The sequence below is a fragment of the Haliaeetus albicilla genome, chromosome 25 (genome assembly GCF_947461875.1).
Source record: "Haliaeetus albicilla chromosome 25, bHalAlb1.1, whole genome shotgun sequence".
Lineage (NCBI taxonomy): Eukaryota > Metazoa > Chordata > Aves > Accipitriformes > Accipitridae > Haliaeetus > Haliaeetus albicilla.
The window spans coordinates 15,881,906-15,894,383 of record NC_091507.1 but is presented as its reverse complement, the minus strand read 5'-3'; the positions used below and the strand labels follow the sequence as shown (position 1 = coordinate 15,894,383).

At 35.7% G+C, this 12,478-nt stretch overlaps 1 protein-coding gene across 2 annotated transcripts in view; it reads right to left on the bottom strand.

Annotated features, from left to right (window-relative positions):
* Window positions 1-12,478, bottom strand: part of TMEM131 (transmembrane protein 131) — a 100,153-nt gene that overhangs the window by 55,371 nt on the left and 32,304 nt on the right. For both annotated transcript variants that reach the window (XM_069770008.1, XM_069770009.1), the window contains exons 3-4: window positions 11,593-11,633; window positions 4,336-4,404 (exon numbers count right to left, since the gene is read on the bottom strand). In XM_069770008.1, coding sequence (XP_069626109.1) covers window positions 4,336-4,404; window positions 11,593-11,633 — 110 coding nt within the window. The remainder of the gene's footprint in view (window positions 1-4,335; window positions 4,405-11,592; window positions 11,634-12,478) is intronic.

The window sequence follows — 12,478 nt, the reverse complement described above, 5'->3', positions numbered from 1 at the left end:
AAAACACCAGTAGTAGAATCTTATCCAATCATGTCATCAACTGTGATATGAATGAATCTAAGAAAGTAATAAACTATTATTTGCTTTGGCAGCATTTGCAGTCTAACATGAGATGCGACCAAAACCAGAGGTAGATCTGGACTAAATATCAATTTATTGTCAACAGTTGTTACATTTAACAAACTCCAAGGGAAATAAAAATTTCCTTTTGCAACATTTTTTAAAAACACCAACAATCTCAAACTCCCATACATTAGAAATGTATCAATTGTACTGTGTAAATATTTGGCTGCACATTATAGGTACCTCATAGGTCCTTTCACCATTTGTAAATATACTTGTTTAAAATGTAAGAAAACTAGATATTTGGATAAACTCTCCAGTTGCTAACATTCTCCACTATTTACTGTTAAGAGATTGGAGTTCTTGAAGAAAATAGACCAATTTGCTAAACTTATGCTAACCTTATGTTACTTGAAGTAACATAAGGTCTCAAGACCTGCAAGAAGGTCTCAAATATTTGAACATTACCAAGCAATTGCTTTCAAGGTCAGCTCAAGCTTTCATGGAATATCCTGCCAAATACTAGAGCTCACAAATAAGAAACATGAAAGTGTTACAAAAAACCCCCAAGGAAAACATTTCAAAGGAAATGCAAAGCAAGACTGTTTATCAACAGAAAACCAAAAGACAGATTTTTCAGAATGCTGTCCTACCAACGAGCAAACTTTGACTAGAGAATGGGACCTTGCTCAAATTGAGTGAAGCAAAAACCTCCATTCACCAGAGAAGTATATGTTGATCAAGGATTAAAATATTACTTTTGCTAAAAGTATTTCATACACTACCAATCATTTCTCTGAAGCAGGAGTAAGATGTCAGCTTCATCTTTAAAATAATTCCACATTTTAAAATCTTGATGGTAAGCAGCTCTAGCTGATATTGTGTTAGTATCCTAAAATACTCAATACCTGTGCTCCACTACCAAAAGTTACTTCTACCAAAAAAATTGTGAAGTACTTACAAACTTTACTTTTGATATAGTCAGAGTTGAATTAACACAGATGAAGGCAATGTATCAAGATCTATGAAGATTCAAGCTGTCCCACAAGGCAGGTGCAAGAACTGAATATAAACTGCCCTGCAAGAGTATTCTTCAGTCTTCACCCAGATGGGCCACCTGCAAGAGCTCTAATATGAAGACTTGTCTCAAACACAGAAAGCCATATAGTTAATGACTGTTCTGCCAAAATAGCCTCTGAGCAACCAACTCCCAAAGCTATGGATGACGACTTAATGGTTACTGTTTGTATGTTAGAACACCTCAATTATTCCATTCCCATTTAACAACAGGGGAGAGTAACAGATTAAAAGAGATTACAAGGAAGAGAACACAGCTAGGAATAAAGGCAGCTAGTTGTGGAGTTGGTTTTGGGTGGAGGTTTTTCTGCTGCTTTGTTTACTTTAAAGCCCCAAATCTCCAATATCCAACATGCTGCAGAATTTGTGCCAGAGGAAGACTTTTATTGCTTCAGAAACACAGGCAGGAGGCTTTCACATTAAATAACCAAATGAGTATTCCACTTAGTCCAAGCAGTCCCCTGGAGCAGTGATATGGGAGAAACTGCCTCAGTTCCACCCCATTCCCACAGGTTTAATGTATACAGAGAACATTTGGGATCTCTTCAAGTGAGCTAAGGATTTGCATATCCTAACATACAGCATACATTTACATTTCCTTTGATAAATGTGAGATTACCTGGACTGCCTTCAAAGTGGTAGATTATGGTAGTGCTTATTTTATATTAAAACAGCATTAACACCCCCCCCCCCAACTGTTATAAAAAAGATATATAAGGCCACTGTAATCTCGTCCCCAGCTGGAACACAGGAATTGTCTACAGCACCTATTTATCAACTTAATACTGACTTTAGTTTTCTGAGATCCCTAGATAAAATAACTTTTAATAAATATTATTTCTGCTCAAGTTGGCATGTTTTTGAAACATCTGATTAAACCCACACACTCTTAGCAGACTGAAAAGGTCACAGGAAGAATGGGCTAGCTTACAACTGAAATTAGATGTTGCAACTTTCTTAAGCCTAGGAACCATACACGTTGATAACTCAGCATAGACATGAACTCTGAATAAGATTGCTCTACTAAATGCTACATGCTACCTGTTAACAAAACACCGTTTAGGTACAATACTTATTCAGAAACTAAATATGCATTTTCTGTCTTTCCTAAAAATCATTATTACCAAAGAAAGAAAAGCCAGAATTTGAATGTGAAAACCCTATTTTAAAAGGCAAAAAAGCCCAAAGCTTCAATCTGCTTTATTTGACTTTCAAGGAGCTTGGCACCTGCAGATTGTTCCCACCATAAGGTTGAGTTACTCACCATTTCTCAGAGTTGGTTCACTTTTATTTAAATTCCTAAGTACAGGTTTTAAAATGAACTTTGGGGCTTTATATCTAAATCAAAAGACAATTTCTGCCTGAGATTGTGACCTAAACTACAACAGAAAAATTGGAAAAAAAATTAAATAGAACACATAATGAACCAAGATCTAACACACAGGTTCTCTATTTTAACTGATAGAAGGCAGTGACCCCCACTGCAGTTCTGCACTTATTGTACAGAGCCCTTCTTAAAAGTAAGAGATTTGCACTACTTTAACAGTATACTAGATCTACACTATTTCTTCAATGCTTTCAGCTCTGACAAGAACAGCTTACCTAAAAGCCAAAATATTACGAAGAACAGCTTAAAGTATTTATGATACTGTCTGGGATCTATTTTTAGCAAAATAAAAATTAAAAAAAAAAGGCATCTTTGGAAATCCACAAAGCAAAGAAGTACATGTAGCTTTCTTCAGATAAGCATGCAAACGATAGATGACCTTTAAAAGCAAGACATTTCAGAGCACTTCAACAAAACACCTTATTCATATTAGAAAAAGGTGTACAAAATACAATGTCAAATTCTGTTATTAGTATGAACTGAAAATTTCTACAATTTTAAGAGAAAAATCACTTAAAACCAAATCAACAGGTAAGTTTACAGTAACTCTAACAAGGAGCAAACTGCTCTACAAGTTTGAGTTTTTACTGCACTCACTAATTTGTTAACTATAACCTAATTTAATTATAGCAAAGATGCAGTAGAGCAGGGCTTATGACTAGGTATTTTACTATTCAATTTAGAAGCTCAATATCCTCTTATCTAGGACCAGTTACTGACATTACAAAAAAAAAAAACCCAATGAAAATGCACAACATCAAAAGCTAGATTCTGAAATTTTGAAGGAATAAGGAAGAGGGGACAGAGTGATTTATTATGTCTATACATAGTAGTAAAAGTTACAATTTTATTAGACTGCGCACAAATAAATTCTGTAAAATGAGGCATTTTCATAGAGCTTTGCTATTTAGTGGCATTACATTTGTTTTTTTGTATAAAGGTTATTTCTGGAAAACTACTCTATGCAAACAATATATAGTTACAGCCTCTCTTCTTTCAGAAACACAGAAGTATACATCATATTGTATCAAACATGCACAGAGGCTGCATCCATGTACACCAACTCCAGAACTGATTTTTGATTTTGACTGTTAACAAGAAGAATGTTTGTAGCTACCTATACAGAGTAACCAGTTACTGGTAAGAAAAGTTAAGACTGAAGTAGTTCTCAGAGGAACTGATTACAAACAGGTACATTGTTGAAATTGTTAAACTCCCTTCCTCCTATCTTTCTTTTATCTTTTAGAGAAGTCACAGGTAAGTTTGCTGTAAACCATTACATTCAGCCACTGAGAATCAAAACAGCAACCAGCTGCAAGGTGGAGCACGGAGCTAGGTTCCTGAAGTCTGTTTGCCCTCCTTGAGGCTGTTATTTTCACAACTCTACGTTACTGTTCTAATAACTGCAGATCCACTGACAAAGTTTTTTTTCCCCACCAAAGCAATAGTAAAATGAACATACTAGAATAGATGCTGTCTGACATGGGTTATGCACAAGCAGAAAGGTAATCTCACCTCAGTACGTTAAGTTCCAGACTTATAACGTTTCCACTCTGCAGAGCAGCTGTACAAGTACCTAAAAAGTAAGTACAAGTACCTACACTACTAAAACCATGGCAGCTGATAGGTCACTACATGATGTTTAAGACCGAGTACACAGGCTCTCTGGAACAAGTAGGTCAACTACACTTACGGACAACCTATCAATGCAATTTATGTGTACAACCTTCTCCATCAGTTTTAAATGCTCTTGAGATTTTTTTTTTCCATTTGTCTAACTAAACAGATCAAAAGACTTTTCAACTTACTGTTCATGGAAATCCAGCATTGGTGGCTCAAACCTGAGAGGTCGGCAATTTCCCCGATACAGGGATACACTGCAAGAAAAATTAAAATCCTGTAAAAGATACTGTTAAATGATACATTTTTGCTCCCTCCCCATATCAAATTGCCCTTTCTTAGCAAAGTGTTCATTAATACTAATAATAGAACAACTAATTCAAAAGAAGAAACTGCCTGACAAACTTGTCCAGTCAGAATACCGTAATTTTATCAGCCACTTACATGATTATGTGGTCTCTCCAAGAAAGGTTATAAAAGAGTATGTATCTTGGAAATGGACATAATTGAAGTGTTAGTTTTCCTCTATATAGTCATGGCTAAATGAAACAGTAAGCTAAATAGGTTTATCTCATCTTTCACAGCAATATCCAAACATCTTCCTCAATGTATAACAGTAATTTACATACACATTATGAGTTTCTATCTACATCTATACTAGTACATAAACAATCTTGGACCCATTTGATGGTACTGAGGCCACAGAGGAGAAAACAGCCCATGTCTGTGCTATTAAAAACTCATAATTTCCAGTAGACAGCGACTCAGCTCTAGAAACTTTCCTTAGCTTTGCCTATACTAACCTCCCGCTGAGAAGTCTTTAGGAGAATGCTAGTAGATGAAAACTAAAACTTAGATACCACTCAAACAATCCAGCAGCGAAGACAACAAAGTATCTGGAAACATTCTCTACTACTGTTTATTTTACCAGTACAGTTAGCACAATCAATAACCCACAACATAAATTACAAGAAAAAAATACAAAGCAGCTTTGTTGACTGAAACATTTTCTTATTCAGAATGATGTGACTGTGACTACACTTAAGTATCTCTTAATTCAGTAACACTTTATTTTGGGCTGAGTAAAAATCATATTCATACAATAAAACATAAAACAGAGAGACAATAATGTAAAAAGAAATAAACAGGAAAGGCTAAAGAATGGCTCAAGATCAATGGCTCACGAATGGCTCAAGACCAATGGCTTGCTTTCTTCTTTAAATGCTTCTGTTTCTGATACTAAAATAGCACTCTTGGTTTAGATCCTTGTTTTCTGAATTTGTATCAATCCTAGACGCCCAAAACCAGAGCTGCAGCCAAATGCAGCTCCACAAACCCAGCCAGGGCAGCAGAACCACCCAGCTCTGCCTCAACAGAGGGAGAAGCCAGGAGAGGGAAGATGCCCTCAGAAAGGCACAGGTGGCTCACCTTATGAAAGCTGAGTCCTTGGCCTCAATCTAATTCCATCCAGCATACTTCCAGGAAAACTAATTCTTGATCAAATTCAGATATCTTTCCATATTCCAGAACTACTTCAACAAGGAGGCTATTTACAGGAGTAAAAATTTAAGACTAGGGTATGAAATCTTAACTGCATTCTCTAATAGCACAGATCTGGGCAATGACAACAGTGTAACAAATCAACAGCTTTTTTTATAAAAATAAAATGTCTTAATGACTCACTCTAGTACTCCACAACTGAATCATCACACTTCAAGTATAATACACATGTAATAGGAGATCTATGCATGCTGATCAATTTACAGCTCTCTAGGTTTGGATGTTGAAGCCAACAATACCACTTCAATACCACTTAGCGCTCAGTTGTTAAAAGTAGCTTTATCCACACAACGAAAGTAAAACACTATTGAGGCAAGAGTAGGCATAGTACAGTCAGCTTTAGTGTATACTTACATGTGTGTGTGTGCACACACACATGCATGTGTATATATATGTGTGTGTATATATAGATCACAAAACAGTAGAAATGAAGGTGTAAGACACTAATAGGAAGAACTGTATTCAGATCTACAGAAAATTACAATTTTTGCTACTATTAAGTGCTGCTGCAACTCATTATGGTTGTCAAATAAGAGAGAACTTGGGTATACTTTCTCATGCTAAAATCAAACCTCGTGGAAAAAGTGCTCAACAAAATGAAATTTATAGAGACACTAGACATGAGAGAGTAAAGTTGGAAAATTATATTAGTAGTGATATTTTGAAAGGATAAAACAAGTTGATAATAACTGCTCAAAGTGATCACCTCACTTTTCAAAGTTTATGGTCCACTTTTAAAAACATTTAGAGTGCATTTTTAAACTGAAAAGGACAAAAAACTCACATACCTCCATTGTCAAGATAACACTAAACAGAACCTACCCTTCTTCAATAACGATTTTTAAAATAGTTCTGTCAGTTTCTTCCAATTTCAAAACTCTGAACAGTCAGCCAGCACCTCTTTTTTTTTATTGGTAATTATTGGTAAAAGGACATATCAATTCCTTTTGTGGAAAAGTTACCAGAAATATTTACAGTATTTACAAAAGCGATAATGAACATCTTTATTTCAAATGCATTGAGAATACAGTTAAGAGTAATTGACCTAAATTGAACAATCAGGACATTCACAATTCTCCACATACATGAAAAGTTTAAGCAACATTTTCTCAGACGGCATAGCTGTATTATCCTGGATAGCCATTTAGACAACACAGTATTTTTAAAAGGCTAAAGGTTGGTAAAGGCAGCTACATCATAATGAATGCCAATTATTAGAATAAAAGCAACAACTGTAATAAGATTCAAATGGGAACAAGCAATATTGGAATTCCCAAACTTCGCCTACTGAAAGGTCCAACATGAGTCAACTTGCAGCAGACTTACAAGAAGATGTTAATGTCTGCTCTGCTGGGCACTTGCTCACTGAAGGCTGGATACTCCCATGGGTAGGGCAACTTTGCAGCATAATGACATTTAAGTTAATTAGTACTGTATGCATGTAGAGCTATGGCTCCTGGTCTTATATCAGAATTTAAACATTTTCCTTTCCCTACCCCTCCAAGTTTTCCAACTTTCAAAGTCAAAAAGAACAACATGAAAAGATGCATGTGAATGAGGGAGGACTACTGACATCTGCCAACAAGCTATAGCAGACCAAGAACTGGCCAGGAGTCATGTGAACCTATGAACCAGGAATGACTAGTTCCTGCTGATGATTTAAGACAGTCCCGACACTTTTTCCCTTCTGCAAGGATTTTGATTTTAAAAATAAGACTTGAGAGTGAACTATACACAGTCCCTGACACAATCATTACCCTCACCATACCATCCACTCTGTCATCCAAGTGAGAGGGCATTTACCGCAACTACTAACTACTGTACTGCTACTACCCAGAAGCAACCTACTACCAGATGCAATTCACTGAACTGCAACTTCATGTCTTAATACGGTTATTCACAGATGCAGTTATAAAGATGGTCAAAATATCAATGTCTGGAAAGACTGTTGGTGATATGGATGTCCATCTCTGCTAAGACACAATTTTCTTCTGTCTAGGGACATTCTGCAGCACTTCTATAATGTTTTGCTGTTTATCACAGAGTACTAGGCACTCAATTTTAAATAATCCATACACATCTCTGCATTTGGAGATTAAGAAAATGCTTGTCAAATATAATATTTAAAGATTTCTGCAAAGTTGGGCAATAACTGTTTCTCTATAGCCTCACTTTACCTTTCTAGTTGTCTGGGATTTCTGGGGGAGGTCTGTGCTCCGTGGGATCTTATCTTTAATTGCTACTGTGGAAGATTCAAGTCTAAGCATTACTCTACACGTATTTTTCCCACGTTACTTTACCAGTTGTTTAAAGGGTTTTATTTCCTCTCCTGTGCCATAAATTGTCAAAAAATAAAGACAATGGCATTAAATCGTCAAACAGCAAGAGATCTCATGATTTTATTTAGCAACACAAACTCTTAGAAAGCCACTACTTTGTTATTTCTATTACCACAAAATTAAATGAAAGGGTGTCCAAAAATAACCACGTGAATTTTTAAAATGACAGGCAAATACCTCACAGTAGGTACTTTTTGTGCCACAACATCCTTGAAAGATCCACCTCAAAGGCAGAACATTTTTGGCTAAAAGAATAACCAATCACATTTCCCTGGGTGCATCCATGACTTGTTAATATTTAAAAATAAGGCTGAGCTGCATATATCAGAAAAACTATTTAAATTTTTATAGTTAAAATTATTTTAGAAATATGGGTATTAAACACAGCCTCAGTGAGAAAGTGAACTCCCACAAAACATTTGACTACTTTCATATCTGGCAGTAGCCACTGCTGTAAGTGTAGATGAATAAAAAGACTAGCAACAAAAGTTTTTCATAAACTACACCCAGCCAGTGGTTGGCTCAGGTATGCCAACATTAACCCTATATGAGGAAAACATACTCATGATGTCAGACATTAAACTTCAAAGCTAACACTTCCTGAGGGGGTTGTCTGGGGAAAGGGTGGGGAAAGAACAGAGAGAAGCTTGAACAGATGCACTGTAACCTGACCATGGGCAAGAACAAAACAAGTTAAATGGCTAGTTCATTTCCCTCCTTCCAATTAGTGTTAAAAAGCAGATCAAATAAGTGAATAAACTGTCTAGATAGGGAAGAAATATCTGCAAACTATACCAAGAACGAGATATTATAGTCTCTAAGAAGTACAATGAAAGACAAGCCATCTAGAGAAGTTAAGCATGTGGACCATGGACCTAGACTTTTTAGCAACATCATTGGGAAAAAAAAAAAATCACCTAGAAAAATACTTAAAAGATCCATGTAAAACCAGTAACGATGGAGAGAGAAGGAAACAGACAGACAGCAAATTGGGTATTTACTTTGTAATATGGCATTGAAGAGTTTGCAGTGCTGATCTTTATTACATTGTGATTGAACCCCAAATAAGCCAGCGCTCTGAAGTGGAATGGACTATTTTTCAAATCTGTAAACTGGTGTTTTATTAGAACACACTCTAGAACACTGAAATTTCAAACACAGAAAGTGATCCTCTTAGATGATAAATTAAAATAAAAAATCCTGGAAGCATATCTAATCCATGTCTTCAGTCTCATTCTCAGGGACCACCAAATTCAGTTGTTTCCTGAGAGACAAAAAAAAATTGCTCATAATCCCTAGGTCCCAATAAAGGCACCTTCTTTCTGCTATTGAAATTCAATGATTTAAACAAGATAATATTCCACTTAAACTATCTCCATAAAGTCTGACACTACCCAAGATGCAAAATACACTAATCATGGTTCTCATAAATTCAATTGTCATTCCTAAATTCAGGTTTTCATACTTGCAATCTGACTGACATACTGCAGCGCTTACCTACAGCTGTTTAAGTTCCTGTCCACAGCTGTGTCCCCTACCATTTTGCAAACCCCTAAGAGCTCGTGGAAGAATGCAACAAAAGCCCACAGCACACCACCACCAGTTCACAATCCATGTACAAACCCATCATTGCTGGCAGGGTAAAATAAGTCACTGGACCATGAACTGCAGCAGCTGAGCCACAGGCACACATACTCACTTTCTCTGTCACAGGAGAGAGAATCCTTGGCAAGAAGGACAGGTAAACAACAATGGGGATACTACCATCTTAAACCACTCATGCTGTTTGTGAGTTATGAATGACCAGAAGTTCAGTTGATTTAATATTACAAACCATGACAGGGAAGAACACAATGATCACTTAGCTCTAGCTACTTAGCTTACTGAAATGCAAGTTTTGGAAGTTAATATTAGTCATACTGCTCTCTAACCTATTTGCTTTGATTGTGTTCTTCCAGAAGTATTAAGGATCATATTATTTATCTTTCAATATAGAAGAGAGTCCAATAATGAAATTTAAGAGATTCTTTTACTACCGTGCAAAGTCTGAGTCCACTACAGGGTAGTGAGTGCAGGGCTTCACACAAGCAGTTTAAGATAGCAAAATGGGTAAAATCCCTAGTAAATCAATTATTGAAACTGCATCATTTTAATTTGATCTTTAAAAAACTATTTTATTTTATCTTAACCAAAATGTTATGATTTGTATGATTACATACAGGAGAATTATATTCCAGTAACTCTAAATGTATTGTAACTTTACATGTGGTAATTCATTCTCCTACCACAGTACAGTTACACACATGAAGGTGTATATATAGTATGTGTAAGCAGTTAACAGAGAAACCAGTACTGAATACATCTTTGGAAGTGATTACTTATGGGAGCAATTTAGTGACATGCATATTCTGCTTGCTTAATCCAATGTTAACACGCAAGCAGAAAACAAATAGTTTAGTAAAAGAACCAGGTTAGAGGAACTTCATAGATGAGAAATAAACAGGCAGAAGTCCTGAAGGGCAGAGAGGGGCTTCTACTGCTGGGGAAGGGGAAAGAAGACAGATTCAGGGAAGGTACAGGAATACAAAGTTTCAAGTTGTATGCAGAATGAGGAAGCTAAACTTTTTTAATTAAAAAGCAAATGAGAAGTTCATATAACACAAGATAGACAAAATTCACATTACCATAGTACACAAATTATCTCAAGCTTCAGATCAAAATATGAAGTAACTACCTCATTTCAATACATAATATTAACTCTTCTCTTTTACATTATCACAATAAAGATAATTTGAATTTATGTTTTAATTTCATCCTCATCTGCCACATCCTCATAAGATTCTTCAGCACCTTCATGTTCACTCTTTCCCCTAGAACCCTGAATTCCAAGTATACTCAGAAAACTAGTACTAGAAAAGCCAAAGTCTGCAATATTTTCATACAATTCAGGAGATTTACATTGCAAGATTTAGGTCCATATCTAATCAGAGGGCAGGAAACTAGTGGCAAGTGATACAAATAGGATCAAGGCTTTTAAGTATAAAATGAAAAATGTTGCTTTTCTTGCAGAGATTTTTCAAAACTTGTTGCAAAGAGAATGCAACGGACAGACAAAGGGGCAGGGAAGAATCTATCGAAAGTAACTTCATAAAGTTTTTCTTCAACAGGACCCAAAGAAATTTTGAAGCAAGTAATCAAACCCACTCATTTCTCAATAAAACTTCTGTAAAATGATAAAAAAAAAAAATCTACAAGCAGACCCTCAGTTTACCCCCTCTTCATTTACACAGAATTACTCTGTGGTATACGTTACTAAGAGAATTAAAGAATTATTCCATTTCTTTTTCCATATGTGAAGTGATTTAGCTGACCAATATTAAAACTTGTTTTACATTTTAGTTTAAATTTCCTCTCTATGAGACAAATAATTGAAAAATTATACATTTGTATTTGATCTCATTTACATTAAAACTATTATTCTTATGAAAAATATCACAAATCTCACAATAGGATGGCTGTTTTAAACTTTTAGAAAATCATGCTTACCTTTTCTGTTGATATGAACTGAGGCCTATAGTTGTCTCAGTCTGTAAAAGAAAAAACTAATTTTAACTTTAAGACGCTGACAGCATTTTATTCCCTGTGGGGAAAAAAACCCCAGCAACTTTAACAAGTTAGCAGATCAGATCTTGAAAGACAAAAGAAGAAGTTCTGATCTGGAGCAGAAAATGCAAATTGGCTTTTTCCAATTACTTAAAGAAATTAAGCCTCTACCGAAAGACTGTTTGGCCCTGGACAAGAACTGCAGTCAGTTCCAGTAGTAGGAACTCCTACAAACTGTAAGACTAGCAATTTAACAACTTAAAAATTGAGATGAGGAAAAAAGTCCAGGAAATTATAACATTGTAGGGAACAAAAAGAAAACCTAGCATAGATGTAAGAAACAAATTACAAAGAAAAGCATATAAAACAAATAACGGTCAAGCAATTATCTCACCGATGTAATTTAACGAACTAGAAAAGAAAAAATGCTATAATCTCCATTGGATCAGGAAACTTCATCTCCTTCCCTGCTAATGATCTTCTAGCCTTTATTATTCATACCTTTACTACCACTCATCTGGACATTACAGCTAATTACCTGAAAACAAAGAGGTTAGGTTGTCTAGGAAATTCCAACTAGTTTACCCTTGTCTAAGAAATCCCAACTGGTTTAAAAGGCTGCGTATGAAACGTCCTCCTGATTCAGCTAATGTTAAAACCTACCTGACTGAAAACTTCTGTCTTCCCACAGGATTTGGGGATCAAATCAAGGATTTCAGTCCTTCTCTTAAAGACATTTCATGGCCAAGACAAATATTTATCTTCTGGGAGCAGGAAGAAAGCTTACAGGTTGGATAAAGTCTGTGGTGCACCTTGGCTCATCTGACAC